The following is a 17,520-nucleotide window of genomic DNA, read 5'->3' on the forward strand; positions in this document are numbered from 1 at the left end:
GTAGCTCCTTGAGGTCGTACATTTGACGGTGGAATTTTCTCCTTCCAGATTCAGCCTCTTGCGGGCCCGTTGGAGGGCGGCACCTTGGTCACCATCGAGGGCAGCAACCTGGGCCTCCGGGAGGAGGACGTGCAGGAGAACGTGTTCATCGGGGACGTGCCTTGCCACGTGCACGACTATCGCGTGTCGGTGAGGATCACGTGCCGCACCAGCCCCGCGCCGCACCGTCACGGATTACCGGCTTCCACAGAGTTGCAGTTCCCAGTCCGGGTGACCACTCCTGCGGGAACCACTCAGTCCACCGTTAAGTTCACGTACACTGTGAGTGTCTTAAATGTCGCATTTTTTTAGTCACCATTTTGTTTTTTTTCCAATTTTGTAATTACATAAAATATATCCACAAGGGCCGTGACGAGGATTCGAACCTGCGTCCGGGAGCATCCCAGACACTGGGATGCATAAAATACATAAATTTATTCCATTCACATTACAAAATACATTTTACTTCAATTTATTAATCCCAAGTATGAACTAATATTAAAATATTGTTCGTATTTATTATTCATAGTTTATTACTCGGTTTATTTATTATTATTGTTGTGATGTTATTTTTGTTTGTGTTTACAGAACGTGAGTGTGACGGGGGTGTGGCCGTCACACGGGCCGGTGTCCGGAGGCACTGTCCTCTCCGTCAGCGGCCGCTTCCTGAACGTCGGTTCTCACGTGTCCGCCAAGCTCGACGACCTTCCCTGCGTCGTCAACAAGACGCAATCGTCGTCGCACCGGCTGGTGTGCGTCACGTCAAGGGCGTCGGCGGCGGCTTCAGGCGACGCCAGCAAGGAGAGTGAAGACGTCGCTAGGGCCGTGCGAACTCTGGCGGTGACTGTAGACGGTGCTCGTCGAACTCTGGCGTCACCCTTCACATACACGCCGGATCCTAGAGTGCTCGAACTCAAGCCACTGAAGAGTCCGTGGGGTGGTGGCCGTCTCGTTACCGTCCACGGGACACACCTGGATGCCATACAGGCGCCACGGATTACTGTCAATCTTTTCGAACGTGTCCTCAACTCGTCCGCCTGTCGTGTCCTGGGCCCGGATCAGATGGAGTGTCCCTCGCCACCTTTGGACCGTGACGCTGTTCTGGGCATCTTAGAGGCGCACGATACTGTACGGCGCCGTCGTCGAAGTCGCAGCAGACGATCTCACAAAGCCCAAAGATCTCCACGAAGACGGGACCACGACGGCGACGAAGTCGCCGTCGATGTTGGCTTCGTAATGGACGGCGTCGCGTCCGTGCTTCACCTCCGTAAACATTTCCCGAACGTCAGATCCCGCCTGACGTACATGACGGATCCTCGCTACTACGCCTTCCCCCACGGCGTCAAGCTCTACAAGGGCGACACGCTGGTGATCGAGGGAGAGCATATTAACGATGCTGCGGATGAGAGTGACGTACGCGTGTCTATCGGACTGTCCCTCTGCAATGTCACCTCGTTGGCGGCGACGCAACTGGTGTGCACGCCGCCCGAAGTGCAGCCAGACGCTACGGACGAGCGAGGCGTGGCCACCCCAGAGATGCTGCCGCTAGTGGTGGTGCACGTGGGGCAGTACCTGCGTTTTCCCCTGGGGGTCCTGCGCTACGAGCGGCACCGAAGGTTCCCTCTCACCCCAGAGGGCATCGCCGGACTAGCAGGCGGGGCGCTGTTCCTGGTGCTTGCGTCCTTCGTCGTGCTGGCCGTGTACCGCCGCAAGTCGTCCCAGGCGGAGAGAGTGTACAAGCTCATGCAGCTCCAGATGGATAGCCTCGAGAGCCACGTCCGAACAGAGTGTAAACAAGGTGAGTGTCTTCAACTCCATTATCAGCGAGTTTATTTTTATTTTGCCTCTCGTAGGGCTTTCCTACGAGAGGGCACTATATACAATATATATAACCTGTTGGAAACTGGAGGAGAGCATAGTCCAGGGTTAGTCACTAGATGAAAGTAGGTCCTGCCGCGGGTGTCAGGTGTAAGGTCCTGCCGCGGGTGTCAGGTGTAAGGTCCTGCCGCGGGTGTCAGGTGTAAGGTCCTGCCGCGGGTGTCAGGTGTAAGGTCCTGCCGCGGGTGTCAGGTGTAAGGTCCTGCCGCGGGTGTCAGGTGTAAGGTCCTGCCGCGGGTGTCAGGTGTAAGGTCCTGCCGCGGGTGTCAGGTGTAAGGTCCTGCCGCGGGTGTCAGGTGTAAGGTCCTGCCGCGGGTGTCAGGTGTAAGGTCCTGCCGCGGGTGTCAGGTGTAAGGTCCTGCCGCGGGTGTCAGGTGTAAGGTCCTGCCGCGGGTGTCAGGTGTAAGGTCCTGCCGCGGGTGTCAGGTGTAAGGTCCTGCCGTAGGTGTCAGGTATAAGGTCCTGCCGTAGGTGTCAGGTGTTGCCGTTTTTAGTCACATATACCCATCGTGCCGGAAATATTGCCGTTATACCGAGGTATGGATGGGTTGCTAATAACATATAATCGTTACATGTGAAGTTAATGGCCGCATTGGTAATTCCGTCAATCCCTATCGCTGCCATAACAACAAATGATGCTATATTGTGATTCATTAAATTGTTTTTATTGTTACAACTAACTAGCCTGCCCTCCCCCCTCTCTCCCTCCTCACTCTCCCCCCTCTCACTCCCTCCCCCCTCTCACTCCCTCCCCCCTCTCACTCCCTCCCCCCTCTCACTCCCTCCCCCCTCTCACTCCCTCCCCTCTCCTTCCTCGTTACTATTTGCCATTTAATTTGTACTCAAATAGTAGTGCTCGTATCGTGAGACTGAAGCTTCAAGGGTGAAGGGTATGTGGTTCAGGGCCAAGATACGGGAGAACGAGAGTATTTTGAAATATAGACGTATTGTACATATAGTTTAATATATAGTTTAATCGGGAAAGGAGCACAAAAACACATCCCAATGCCACACTTCATCTTCTGACTCGCCTTAATCCCTAATCTCCTCCCCGACCTTAATCCCAAATCTCCTCACTCACGTTAATCTCTCACTTCAACGTGTACGCTGACGGCACACTCGGTTAACGTCCTGGGGCTAGATTCACGAAAGCACTTACGTAAACACTTACGAACCTGTACATCTTTTCTCAATCTTTGGCGGCTTTGTTTCCAATTATTAAACAGTTAATGAGCTTCGAAGCACCAGGAGGCTGTTTATAACAATAACAATAGTTGATTGGCAAGTTTTCATGCTTGTGAACTGTTTAATAAATGTAAACAAAGCCGTCAAAGGTTGAGGAAAGATGTACACGTTCGTAAGTGCTTGCGTAAGTGCTTTCGTGAATCTGGCCCCTGAACGACACAGAGGGCTTGTTTGACTGTTCTTGCTTGACCCTCTCTAAGCACGAAGGTAGTTATCAACCTTCGTACAGTAGTTGAGATCTCATAAATGCCAATTCGTAAGGTGGCTGGGATCGTTTAAATGCAGCCTAAGCTGGCTGGTTGGAAAGCGTAAGGTATCGTAGCAAGTGCAGACGAGGAGTCAAAATAACGTTGACCAAAATGCAGAAATATGTTGATCAAACCACACACTAGAAAGTGAAGGGACGACGACGTTTCGGTCCGTCCTGGACCATTCTCAAGTCGATTGTGACTTGAGAATCGACGATATCAAGTCGATTCGATATCGTCGAACGATATCAAAGCAAGAGGTCATGAACCCCCCCCCCTACCCCCCATCATATTATTCTATTTACAGCATGAGAAGGCATTCATTAACAATATTGTATTATATGAGCATTCACAGTTGCAGTAAATTTGAAGATATTCGTCTTCTCGACGAATATCTTCAAGAAATCACAATATTTCTTATAACTTGACTCCATTTCTTCGGCGGCAGCGTTCGCGGAGCTGCAGACGGATATGACGGATCTGACGGCTGACCTGGAGTCGTCTGGGATCCCAACCCTGGATCACCGTAGCTACGTTATGAAGGTCTTCTTCCCCGGCGTTACCGACCACCCCATCCTCAACGACCCTAAGGTAAGCACGACCCCCATCCTCAACGACCCTAAGGTAAGCACGACCCCCATCCTCAACGACCTTAAGGTAAGCACGACCCCCATCTTCAACGACCTTAAGGTAAGCACGACCCCCATCCTCAACGACCCTAAGATAAGGACGACCCCCAAGGTAAACACGCTCTCGCCTCTTGGATCTCAATGGAAGGCAGCAGAAAATATAATTTTTTTTCTCAGGAATGTTACTGTCCATAGGCCTGGTGGGTAGAGGCGGGAGAGTGATGAGGCAAAGGGGCCTTTATTAAATATATTTCAGTGAAAAGTGGTGAAATGGTGGTCTTGAGGATATCCTCATAATGCACCCAGAGTTTGCCAGTGCTGGCTACTGATCCTGAGTGACTTAAGCATCCTGTGTGATGGGGATGTTTAGAATCACCTAGCTAGTTCTTGACACACACTGTACTTCCCTTCATATAGTCTAGGGCAGCTAGTTCTTGACACACTCTGTACTCCCCTTCATATAGTCTAGGGCAGCTAGTTCTTGACACACACTGTACTTCCCTTCATATAGTCTAGGGCAGCTAGTTCTTGACACACACTGTACTTCCCTTCATATAGTCTAGGGCAGCTAGTTCTTGACACACACTGTACTTCCCTTCATATAGTCTAGGGCAGCTAGTTCTTGACACACTCTGTACTCCCCTTCATATAGTCTAGGGCAGCTAGTTCTTGACACACACTGTACTCCCCTTCATATAGTCTAGGGCAGCTAGTTCTTGACACACACTGTACTTCCCTTCATATAGTCTAGGGCAGCTAGTTCTTGACACACACTGTACTTCCCTTCATATAGTCTAGGGCAGCTAGTTCTTGACACACACTGTACTTCCCTTCATATAGTCTAGGGCAGCTAGTTCTTGACACACTCTGTACTCCCCTTCATATAGTCTAGGGCAGCTAGTTCTTGACACACACTGTACTCCCCTTCATATAGTCTAGGGCAGCTAGTTCTTGACACACACTGTACTTCCCTTCATATAGTCTAGGGCAGCTAGTTCTTGACACACTCTGTACTCCCCTTCATATAGTCTAGGGCAGCTAGTTCTTGACACACACTGTACTCCCCTTCATATAGTCTAGGGCAGCTAGTTCTTGACACACTCTGTACTCCCCTTCATATAGTCTAGGGCAGCTAGTTCTTGACACACTCTGTACTCCCCTTCATATAGTCTAGGGCAGCTAGTTCTTGACACACACTGTACTCCCCTTCATATAGTCTAGGGCAGCTAGTTCTTGACACACTCTGTACTCCCCTTCATATAGTCTAGGGCAGCTAGTTCTTGACACACTCTGTACTCCCCTTCATATAGTCTAGGGCAGCTAGTTCTTGACACACTCTGTACTCCCCTTCATATAGTCTAGAGCAGCTGCACAAATGCAGATGTACCTAAATGTGTTAATTATAAAAATAAAAATACTAAAGTGTGGCTCATCTACCTCTGTATATTATATATAAAAATAAATCGTGAATAAATTATGAATGGGCCACCTGCCATTAGAGACATTGAGTGGTTTAACAGCCATTGGAAATATTCACATGGAAGTAACTGAGCGGTGGGTGACTGACAGCTTAAATGGTGATGAAACTCGAAAATCCGTGTTATTTATACGAGCGGGAATTTGGCCAGCGTGGCCCCCACCATTTAACATTAGGGGTTGACCTGTGCACGAGGTTAAATAGTGGTGATGGGCAGCATGTCCCGTCCCACTGATTGTTACAGTTGGGGGGATGTTAGTGATGATTCAGTGAATGCTGGTGATTGTTTACGGTGGTGGTGATTCACGAGTTTGTGTAATTACTACCCCCCCCCCCCACCTCGTTCATTTGTGGTGTGTCTTGTTATGACGTCCACCCCTATCACCAACCATCCCCCCCCCCATCCATCACCAACCCCCCCCCCATCCATCACCAACCCCCCCCCCCTCCATCCATCACCAACCCCCCCCTCCACCCCCCCCCCACCAGCCCCCCCCCCCACTCCTCCACCCCCACAACCACCAGCCCCAATCCACAATCTCCACCCCTCCACAACCACCACCCCCCTTCCACAACCACCACCCCCTTCCACAACCACCACCCCCCTTCCACAACCACCACCCCTACAACCCCCCCTCCCACCACCAGAGTCGTTACAACCACTGAACTACTGCTATCACCTCAACGGTGTTGCCAGTGGTTACAAAGTTGTTGAGATAGCCCCCCCTCTACCCCCCCCCCCCACCTATGTGGTTGAGTGCTGGTTGGCGTGGTTTTGATGGATGATTGTGGGAGGAGGGGGGGCGGGCGGTCAAGGGGGCAGTGTGGGGTGGGGTGGGGGGAACTAGGCTCTCCACGAATCACCAGCACATCAATCATGTTGAAATCCAGATTAAAACTGCACCATTAGCCGTAAGCGGTGGATGATCGGCATGCATATTCATGGGCTGTGTGGGACCTCGCGCGGCGCGGAGACAAAGAAGGTGGACGATGGAATGGGTGAGCTGGGATGGGATGGGGGTGATGAGGGGGGGAAGAGGGAAAGATTGAGAACGTGGTGGTGGTGGGGAAAGGGAAAGGAGGCCACTGCAAGCCATTGGTTAGTTGTGTTGACCACCGAGCGGACAGCACACTGGACTTGTGATCCTGTGGTCCTGGGGTCGATCCCAGGCGCCGGCTAGAAACAGTGGGCAGAGTTTGTTTCACCCTGTCCCTGTTACCTAGCAGTAAAATAGGTACCTGGGTGTTAGTCAGCTGTCACGGGCTGCTTCCTGGGGGTGGAGGCCTGGTCGAGGACCGGGCCGCGGGGACACTAAAAAGCCCCGAAATCATATCAAGATAACCAGACCACACACTAGAAGGTGAAGGGACGACGACGTTTCGGTCCGTCCTGGACCATTCTCAAGTCGGGAATGGTCCAGGACGGACCGAAACGTCGTCGTCCCTTCACTTTCTAGTGTGTAGTTTGGTCCACATATTCCAACCATTGTAACTCCTCATCTGCATTAGTTAATTGTGACTACCAAACAAATCAACCCGCATTTATTCTCTGGCTTGAAGGGTAGCGAAACATACCTTACCTATTTACAGAGCTGTTGTGGTGAGGTGATGGCATGGTCATCGCCTAACATGGGCTGTTTGATCTTAGACAATATTAAGTACCAAAATGTATGCAAGTCCCTCACCTGTTTATGCATGTATATATTATTTTTTTGGCTTATAACTGTGAACCAACAAAGACTTCCTTCAGTAGCCCTGAGCCGGCAGGTGTTGGGGGGAAGAGAATGTGTGGATATTGCTGGACAATTCCTTACTATTTGATGGTCTGCTTTGATAGTCCCGAAATAGTACTTAGCCGAGAGAAAGCTCATTCTACTGTCTTCTGTGTGTCTTAAGTTTCATTCACCATGGTTCTGTCATGTCTTGTGCTGAACATGCCTTTTTTTCCTTTAGGGATATTCCAGCGCGGGCCCTAAGCCTCTGGCTGGCCCACTAAGTGTTGCTTGTTTCTGTTTTACTTGGGCGGAGTATGATTATTTATGACTCGTAAGGTCGCTTCAGTAAGATTTTGCCATATGTGTTTAACAACTTCTTCTGCTCTGTTGAATCTAAGTTGAAATCTTAATGGGTTTGTAACTGTGCACTGTGTTAGATAATGTTCCAGTGGTCTGTCGGGCATTTCTCCGCAGTGCTGACATTTCCTCTCATCTTCCGGAACCTGTAAGCCTATTTCCCATGCACATGGGTATCCAATAAATGCATATGGAGTCAGCCTCCACTACATCAGTGCCTAATACATTCCGTCAGTTAACTAGTCTGACACTAAAAAAAGTTCTTTCTGACGTCCCTGTGGCTCATTTGGGTTCTCAGTTTCCACCTGTGTCCCCTTGTTCGCGTACCATCCGTGTTTAACTGTTTATCTTTATTTACCCCCTGTCAATTCCTCTGAGAATTTTAAAGGTATTGATCATGTCTCTCCTAACTCTTCTATCTCCTAACTCTTCTTTCCTCATAGCTCATTCCTCTCAGCTCGGGGGCTAGCCTGGTGGCATACCATTGAGCCTTTTCTAACTTGGTTTTGTGTTTTCTAGATGTGGACTCCAGGCAGGAGCCGCATATTCCAGTATTGGTCTGACATATGTGATATACAAGGTTCTGAATGAATCCTTACACATCCTTAGTTTCCTTAATCCTTAGTTTCTGAAGGCAGTTCTTATGTTCGCCAGCCTTGCATACGCCGCTGATGTTATCCTTTTGATGTGGGTTTCAGGGGACAGGTCTAGCGTTATATCAACCCCCAGATCTTTCTCTAGTACTGACTCCTGAAGGATTTTCTTTCTCAGCTGGTACCTTGTGTTTGGTCTCCTGCTCCCTACGCCTATCTTCATCACTTTGCACTTGCTCGAGTTAAACTCTAGTAGCCATTTGTTGGACCATTCCTTCAGTCTGTCCAAGTCATCCTGTAGCTTCTTGCTGTCCTCCTCTGTCTTAATCCTTCTCATCATCAGCAAACATTAAGAGGAATGAGTCTATACCTTCTGGAAGATCATTCACGTATATCAGAAACAGGATAGGTCCGGGTACAGAACCCTGTGGGACTCCGCTGGTGTGTGTGTGTGTGTGTGTGTGTGTGTGTGTGTGTGTGTGTGTGTGTACTCACCTAGGTGTGCTTGCGGGGGTTAAGCTCTGGCCCTTTGATCCCGCCTCTCAACATCCAATCAACTGGTGTACAGATTCCTGAGCCTACTAGGCTCTATCATATCTACATTTGAAACTGTGCATGGAGTCAGCCTCCACCACATCACAGGTGGTGCGTGTGCGTGTGCGTGCGTGCGTGCGTGCGTGTGTGTGTGTGTGTACTCACCTATTTGTACTTACCTATTTGTGCTTGCAGGATCGAGCATTGACTCTTGGATCCCGCCTTTCCAGCTATCGGTTGTTTACAGCAATGACTCCTGTCCCATTTCCCTATCATACCTAGTTTTAAAAGTATGAATAGTACTAGTGTACTAGTAATAGTGTGTGTGTGTGTGTGTGTGTGGGGTCAGCTTATGTTTTCTCAAGTGGCATAGGTACGCTAAACAGACACCCATTCTCTATATTTAGCCCCGTAAGTAATGCATTAGTCGAGATAGAGAAGTGTAAGAGATAAAGGGAGGAGCTGGGGGAGGGAAAGCAGGCTGGTGGAACAAGCCATTACTGTCGCTGGAGGGTGGAGAGGCTCGCTATCTCGGCTACTTGACTGTGAGTGAGTGCAGGTGGGAGTCATGTAGCCTCCAGTGCTTTCACAAGCAGATATACACCTCTCGCCAGACCAATCACATCGGTCTGGGTATGTGAGCGGGCTTGGGGGACGAGTCAAGCAAGATGGTGATTCGTAAACACTGCTTCACGAAGTATTAAGGCGAGTATAGGCTGCTAAGATAAGGCCAAGATGAAGGAATGAGATACAAGGATGTTGGTAGGTATGTGGGCCTGCGGGCCGCTCCAAGCAACAGCCTGGTGGATCAAACTCTCACAAGTCAAGCCTGGCCTCGGGCCGCTCCAAGCAACAGCCTGGTGGACCAAACTCTCACAAGTCAAGCCTGGCCTCGGGCTGCTCCAAGCAACAGCCTGGTGGACCAAACTCTCACAAGTCAAGCCTGGCCTCGGGCTGCTCCAAGCAACAGCCTGGTGGACCAAACTCTCACAAGTCAAGCCTGGCCTCGGGCCGGGCTTGGGGAGTAGAAGAACTCCCAGAACCCCATCAACCAGGTATCAACCAGGTATCGACGGAAAGTTCCGTGGCGGCAGGTAGTGCCATACTGTCCATCAGGTAGGTGGGATAGGGGATGGGGGGGGATGGTTATCTGGTGTTGTATTACAGGACGGCTAGGGGGGGGAGGGGGATGGTCCTGTGGGGAGTGGGGATAGTAGTGGCTTCAACATAATTTCCAACTCGTTGATCGCATTCAGGTTCATATTCCACTCAGCTTATTAAAAAGGTGTTGACCCGGTGCTAATTAGCTTAGTTCATCCTTCCCTGGTGGCTTTGGGATAGTCTCTCTCGTCCCTGGCGGCTTTGGGATAGTCTCTCTCGTCCCTGGCGGCTTTGGGATAGTCTCTCTTCCCTGGTGGCTTTGGGATAGTCTCTCTCTTCCCTGGCGGCTTTGGGATAGTCTCTCTTCCCTGGCGGCTTTGGGATAATCTCTCCCTCTTCCCTGGCGGCTTTGGGATAGTCCCTCTCTTCCCTGGTGGCTTTGGGATAGTCTCTCTCTTCCCTGGCGACTTTGGGATAGTCTCTCTCTTCCCTGGCGGCTTTGGGATAGTCTCTCTTCCCTGGCGGCTTTGGGATAGTCTCTCTCTTCCCTGGCGGCTTTGGGATAGTCTCTCTCTTCCCTGGCGGCTTTGGGATAGTCTCTCTCTTCCCTGGCGGCTTTGGGATAGTCTCTCTCTTCCCTGGCGGCTTTGGGATAGTCTCTCTCTTCCCTGGCGGCTTTGGGATAGTCTCTCTCTTCCCTGGCGGCTTTGGGATAGTCTCTCTCTTCTCTGGTAGCTTTGGGATAGTCTCTCTCTTCCCTGGCGGCTTTGGGATAGTCTCTCTCTTCCCTGGCGGCTTTGGGATAGTCTCTCTTCCCTGGCGGCTTTGGGATAGTCTCTCTCTTCCCTGGCGGCTTTGGGATAGTCTCTCTCTTCCCTGGCGGCTTTGGGATAATCTCTCCCTTTTCCCTGGCGGCTTTGGGATAGTCCCCCTCTTCCCTGGTGGCTTTGGGATAGTCTCTCTCTTCCCTGGCGACTTTGGGATAGTCTCTCTCTTCCCTGGCGGCTTTGGGATAGTCTCTCTTCCCTGGCGGCTTTGGGATAGTCTCTCTTCCCTGGCGGCTTTGGGATAATCTCTCCCTCTTCCCTGGCGGCTTTGGGATAGTCTCTCTCTTCCCTGGCGGCTTTGGGATAGTCTCTTCCCTGGCGGCTTTGGGATAGTCTCTCTCTTCCCTGGCGGCTTTGGGATAGTCTCTCCCTCTTCCCTGGCGGCTTTGGGATAGTCTCTCTCTTCCCTGACGGCTTTGGGATAGTGTCTCTCTTCCCTGACGGCTTTGGGATAGTGTCTCTCTTCCCTGGCGGCTTTGGGATAGTCCCTCTTCCCTGGCGGCTTCGTATTAGGGAAGCTCCTCCTACGACATTGTGTTTCGACATTTCGCTACGACATTAGACGTAGAAATGTAAGTCTTGTCCTCACCACACACTCAGACCTTGATAAGGCACTCAGGAGAGTGTGAAAGGCTTGGTGTAAATTCTTGACATCAATTTCACCAATACACAAGTGTGTGGGTTTTTATCCTATGTTTTCATGTCTGTGAGAAGACATTGCCATTATTTATTAAGGGTTCTGTTACCATTGCTTTATTCTCTCTCCATTAAGTACTCCGTTGCGTCTGCACAAACTTCATTGCGTCGTTGGGCAGTAGCCAGGGGGGCCAGATTCACGAAGCAGTTACGCAAGCACTTACGAACCTGTACGTCTTTTTTCAATCTTTGGCGGCTTTGTTTACAATTATTAAACAGTTAATGAGCTCGGAAGCACCAGGAGGCTGTTTATAACAATGACAACAGTTGATTGGCAAGTTTTCATGCTTGTAAACTGTTTAATAAATGTAAACAAAGCCGTCAAAGATTGAGGAAAGATCTACAGGTTCGTAAGTGCTTGCGGAACTGCTTCATGAATCTGGCTCTAGATTTGTTATTAAATGGACAATCTTGAATAAAATATCTTAACTAATTTATATCCCTGTAATACATGCATGATGTGGCCTAAGGTGGCCACGTTCCCTCTCTTTAAGACCACTCTTGGGGCCATACCTATGGTGTGGCCCCAAAGTAGTCACGCTCCCCGACTTCTGACACGCCGCCTCTCTTCTCCCCCACCTTCCTCACTCTGAGGGCCAGCCCCCACACCCTGAGGGCCAGCCCCCACACCCTGAGGGCCAGCCCCCACACCCTGAGGGCCAGCCCCCACACCCTGAGGGCCAGCCCCCACACCCTGAGGGCCAGCCCCCACACCCTGAGGGGGCCAGCCCCATACCCACACCTGCATCCCAAGTGTGTTGGAGGGCCTGGTGGTCGAGCCCACTTGGGGTAATGACCTCCTTATCACAGCGACACCCACAACCCATTTGCCCACTGATAACTTGTTTCTCTTGAGAGGACGGGTGTGTGTGGAGGGAGGTGGGTGGGGAGTCTGTATACATGTCCTTCTGTCTCTCTCTCCTGTCTACCTGTTCCAATCGTCCTTGTGTTATAGACAAGCTCCTGAAGCATATAGACGGCTATTTCGGTATGTGTTGCTAACGCCATTGCAATAAAACACAATAGCTTGTGCGAAGCTAAGGGCGAAGAGGTAGAACGGTTTAGTGACATAGCTCGAGTGCAGGGGGGAGTTGTGTAAAACCCTGGTTTGTGTCTCGGAGAGGCTGCAGGATCCAAGTAAGTTCAGTAGAACTTCTAGTTTCAATTCTTTTTGCCATGTCGTAGCTCAGTCGATAAAGGCAGCGTCTGGGATGCTCTCGGACGTAGGTTCGAATCCTCGTCACGGCCCTTGTGGATTTGTTCACAATAGCTACATATTGAAGCCTGCAGGATGCACATTTACCGGGTACAGATGTATTGATTTATGCACAACCTCCATGTATGTGTATTCTCGTGATCATAGGGATAAAGGCATCAGCTCCTGGTCCCCGCCTTTCTACCGCCGGTCAGGTATGGTAGTGGCTCCTACACATCTAGTGCGACTGATCCTAAGCTCCTAACCTTACTTCACCTAAACTGTACACCAAATTCTAATACATAATATGAATACATGTTAGAGAACATACCGATATTAAATACCCGGCATGTTTAGCATTGTAGAATGCTTCTTTGAAGGTCGGACTCCGCTTGGACAAGCCTAGCTTGACGACTGGTTGATTTTGTCGTGGTGCAAATAAGTGCGGTTTGGCACTCTATTGTAGCAAAAATGAATAGAATCTTTTGGATCAAGGTATCCCAAGTTGAGCCTGGGCCCTCTACACCCGACTTCAGGGAGAATGAGGAGGAGGAGGTCTTCTCTTCTCGGAACTAACTTGAGGTAAACTCCAGTTAAAACTCCGCCTTGACAGAGGCCTCTAATTTCTCTGAACGAGTGCTGGACACTAGCTGGTGACATCCAGTGGCTCCCACTTGTCAATGTGATGTTATTTGTTAGCGTAGATTATGAATCGTGCCTTCTCTATCTTGAGATCTATCTTGAGATGATTTCGGGGCTTTAGTGTCCCCGCGGCCCGGTCCTCGACCAGGCCTCCACCCCCCAGGAAGCAGCCCGTGACAGCTGACTAACTCCCAGGTACCTATTTACTGCTAGGTAACAGGGGCATTTAGGGTGAAAGAAACTTTGCCCATTTGTTTCTGCCTCTTGCGGGAATCGAACCCGCGCCACAGAATTACGAGTCCTGCGCGCTATCCACCAGGCTACGAGGCCCCTCCTTAGAAGGATGTGGCGGCTGTGGAGACTTCATCAAGCATTTAGGTTGACACTTTTGTGGCACCAACTTAAGACAATTGTAGCTCTTAACGTTTACAATAGCGACTTAGTCAGTTGACCAGACCACACACTAGAAATTGAAGGGACGACGACGTTTCGGTCCGTCCTGGACCATTCTCAAGTCGATTGTGACTTCAATCAAGTCTCAAACATTTAAATGGTTTCAAATCTCAAACCATGAGACTTGAGCATTCATTTAGGCCCCTTAACTCGACGTTTGGTTCATCCCACAGCGCCAGTTCTGCTTACCAAAAATGGCCCACTAGATACTCAGATTAGTCGCCGAAGCTTCAGCGTTCAAGCAAGCTCGGCATCTCACCCATTTAAAGTTTGAGACTTGAGAATGGATTGAAACAAACATTCAAGTCGATTGTGACTTCAAGTCACAATCGACTTGAGAATGGTCCAGGACGGACCGAAACGTCGTCGTCCCTTCAATTTCTAGTGTGTGGTCTGGTCAACATACTTCAGCCACGTTATTGTGACTCATCGCCTGCGACTTAGTCAGTTTCTGTTTGTACACGATTTAAGGTGTGAAGCAGACCGAGTCGTCCTCAACCTAAGATTATTCTTATAGACGACCTCCTAGTGGTTCGAGACTCTCAAAATATTTACAAAATAACATACTAAGCCATCATGGATACGAGATACAGATCTTGTAAAATGAGTCGTGAATGGTAGACGCGTCGTCGTGAGTGGTAGACGCGTCGTCGCGAGTGGTAGACGCGTCGTCGCGAGTGGTAGACGCGTCGTCGCGAGTGGTAGACGCGTCGTCGTGAGTAGAGTCGTTTAGTACTGTAGTGTGTCGCTGCCAGCCAAGCGGGAGACGGGAAGCCGATTGATAAAGATTAAGCCACCCAAGAGGTTGCACGGGCATGAATAACCCGTAAACGGGAGGCTGCATCTCTCATGTTTATAATTTCCCCCGGCAAGAGATGTTGTGTCAGGGGGAAGATGCACTCGTCTCGTAAGTGTTGATCCTTCCCGTGTTGTCTTAATCTTCTTCTGCATCTCTCTCTCTCCAAATTTAGACGACCCGCAGTTATATATTCAAGCCCGTCCCATCCGTCTTCAACCCCCGCCCCCCCCTCCTCCTCCCCCCTCCTAAGACCTCCTCTATCTTCTCCCTGTCTTCCTCTTCTCCTTTCTACCTTTACTGCCGTTTGTTATTCATCATCTTCTCCTTCTCTCTTTCTCTTACCTTTTCATGATCTGTCGATCTCTGAAACCGAAACCGATCTCTGAAACTGAAATGTGCGCTTCTGAACCCGAACGGGGTTTTCTTCCTATTGGGGTGTGTTGTAAGTGCTGCTGTGGCGGTGTGTTCACTCACAGGACGTGACGCTGCCCAGTTAACAGGCCTGCACTCTGGGGCAAGAAAATAAATGCACCCTATACCGATTTTAAGCGCAATCACTTTCGGACCAACCGGGTTGTAGTGGACATGCGGATAACAAAAGGCAGGAATCTTCATGCTTATAAATCCATGTTGACGGGGTGCACATTATTTTTTATCCATTCAACACTTTTTCATCAAGTCTGAACGGGCTCCGTGCCTTTTTCTTGACTTGATGATGATGAATTGATGAAAAAGTAACATAACCCGTTCAAATGTGAAGAAAAGGACACATAACCTGTTCAAATGTGAAGAAAAGGACACATAACCTGTTCAAATGTGAAGAAAAGGACACATAACCCGTTCAAATGTGAAGAAAAGGACACATAACCTGTTCAAATGTGAAGAAAAGGACACATAACCTGTTCAAATGTGAAGAAAAGGACACATAACCTGTTCAAATGTGAAGAAAAGGACACATAACCTGTTCAAATGTGAAGAAAAGGACACATAACCTGTTCAAATGTGAAGAAAAGGACACATAACCTGTTCAAATGTGAAGAAAAGGACACATAACCTGTTCAAATGTGAAGAAAAGGACACATAACCCGTTCAAATGTGAAGAAAAGGACACATAACCCGTTCAAATGTGAAGAAAAGGACACATAACCCGTTCAAATGTGAAGAAAAGGACACATAACCCGTTCAAATGTGAAGAAAAGGACACATAACCTGTTCAAATGTGAAGAAAAGGACACATAACCTGTTCAAATGTGAAGAAAAGGACACATAACCCGTTCAAATGTGAAGAAAAGGACACATAACCTGTTCAAATGTGAAGAAAAGGACACATAACCTGTTCAAATGTGAAGAAAAGGACACATAACCTGTTCAAATGTGAAGAAAAGGACACATAACCTGTTCAAATGTGAAGAAAAGGACACATAACCTGTTCAAATGTGAAGAAAAGGACACATAACCTGTTCAAATGTGAAGAAAAGGACACATAACCTGTTCAAATGTGAAGAAAAGGACACATAACCCGTTCAAATGTGAAGAAAAGGACACATAACCCGTTCAAATGTGAAGAAAAGGACACATAACCCGTTCAAATGTGAAGAAAAGGACACATAACCCGTTCAAATGTGAAGAAAAGGACACATAACCTGTTCAAATGTGAAGAAAAGGACACATAACCTGTTCAAATGTGAAGAAAAGGACACATAACCCGTTCAAATGTGAAGAAAAGGACACATAACCTGTTCAAATGTGAAGAAAATGACACATAACCCGTTCAAATGTGAAGAAAAGGACACATAACCTGTTCAAATGTGAAGAAAAGGACACATAACCTGTTCAAATGTGAAGAAAAGGACACATAACCTGTTCAAATGTGAAGAAAAGGACACATAACCTGTTCAAATGTGAAGAAAAGGACACATAACCTGTTCAAATGTGAAGAAAAGGACACATAACCTGTTCAAATGTGAAGAAAAGGACACATAACCTGTTCAAATGTGAAGAAAAGGACACATAACCTGTTCAAATGTGAAGAAAAGGACACATAACCCGTTCAAATGTGAAGAAAAGGACACATAACCCGTTCAAATGTGAAGAAAAGGACACATAACCCGTTCAAATGTGAAGAAAAGGACACATAACCCGTTCAAATGTGAAGAAAAGAACACATAACCCGTTCAAATGTGAAGAAAAGGACACATAACCCGTTCAAATGTGAAGAAAAGGACACATAACCCGTTCAAATGTGAAGAAAAGGACACATAACCCGTTCAAATGTGAAGAAAAGGACACATAACCCGTTCAAATGTGAAGAAAAGGACACATAACCCGTTCAAATGTGAAGAAAAGGACACATAACCTGTTCAAATGTGAAGAAAAGGACACATAACCTGTTCAAATGTGAAGAAAAGGACACATAACCTGTTCAAATGTGAAGAAAAGGACACATAACCCGTTCAAATGTGAAGAAAAGGACACATAACCTGTTCAAATGTGAAGAAAAGGACACATAACCCGTTCAAATGTGAAGAAAAGGACACATAACCTGTTCAAATGTGAAGAAAAGGACACATAACCTGTTCAAAAAAAATGTCTAACGGTCAATACAAAAAAAAATCAAAGCAGTCGACAAAAAAGTGTCAAATACTTTAATGTTTTATTGGACGTTTGTCACTTTTTTTTTGAACGGTTTGTCACTTTATCATAAAGTTAAATTTATTAAATCCTCATTCATATTGGAGAAGTTTTGGGCACGATATGTGAATTGATATTAGTTTTTACATCAATGTCCCAAGGTAATTCAAGATCGGAGAATCTCAATCAGGTAATGTTATTCCTTGTAATTGGCTCAACTGTCTGAGCCAAAGACATAAGTGACTGTAAACATAAGTTAGTGACTCTGTTCTTGTAATTAGTTACCAGTGGTGCATATCTTTTTAATACGCTTCAATTTCTGAAGAAATTGGATTCGACGGTAGAGCGACGGTCTCGCTTCGTGCAGGTCGGCGTTCAATCCCCGACCGTCCAAGTGGTTGGGCACTATTCCTTCCTTCCTGTCCCATCACAGTCTTATCCTGATCCCTTCCCAGTGTTAT

At 48.2% G+C, this 17,520-nt stretch overlaps 1 protein-coding gene across 1 annotated transcript in view; it reads left to right on the forward strand.

Annotated features, from left to right (window-relative positions):
* The window catches only part of LOC123746651 (plexin-B), a 206,755-nt gene that overhangs the window by 138,965 nt on the left and 50,270 nt on the right, over positions 1-17,520 (forward strand). Inside the window, exons 9-11 of the mRNA XM_069316872.1 lie at positions 49-321; positions 628-1,837; positions 3,859-4,001. Coding sequence (XP_069172973.1) covers positions 49-321; positions 628-1,837; positions 3,859-4,001 — 1,626 coding nt within the window. The remainder of the gene's footprint in view (positions 1-48; positions 322-627; positions 1,838-3,858; positions 4,002-17,520) is intronic.

This window comes from Procambarus clarkii, chromosome 85 (genome assembly GCF_040958095.1).
Source record: "Procambarus clarkii isolate CNS0578487 chromosome 85, FALCON_Pclarkii_2.0, whole genome shotgun sequence".
Taxonomy (NCBI): Eukaryota; Metazoa; Arthropoda; class Malacostraca; order Decapoda; family Cambaridae; genus Procambarus; species Procambarus clarkii.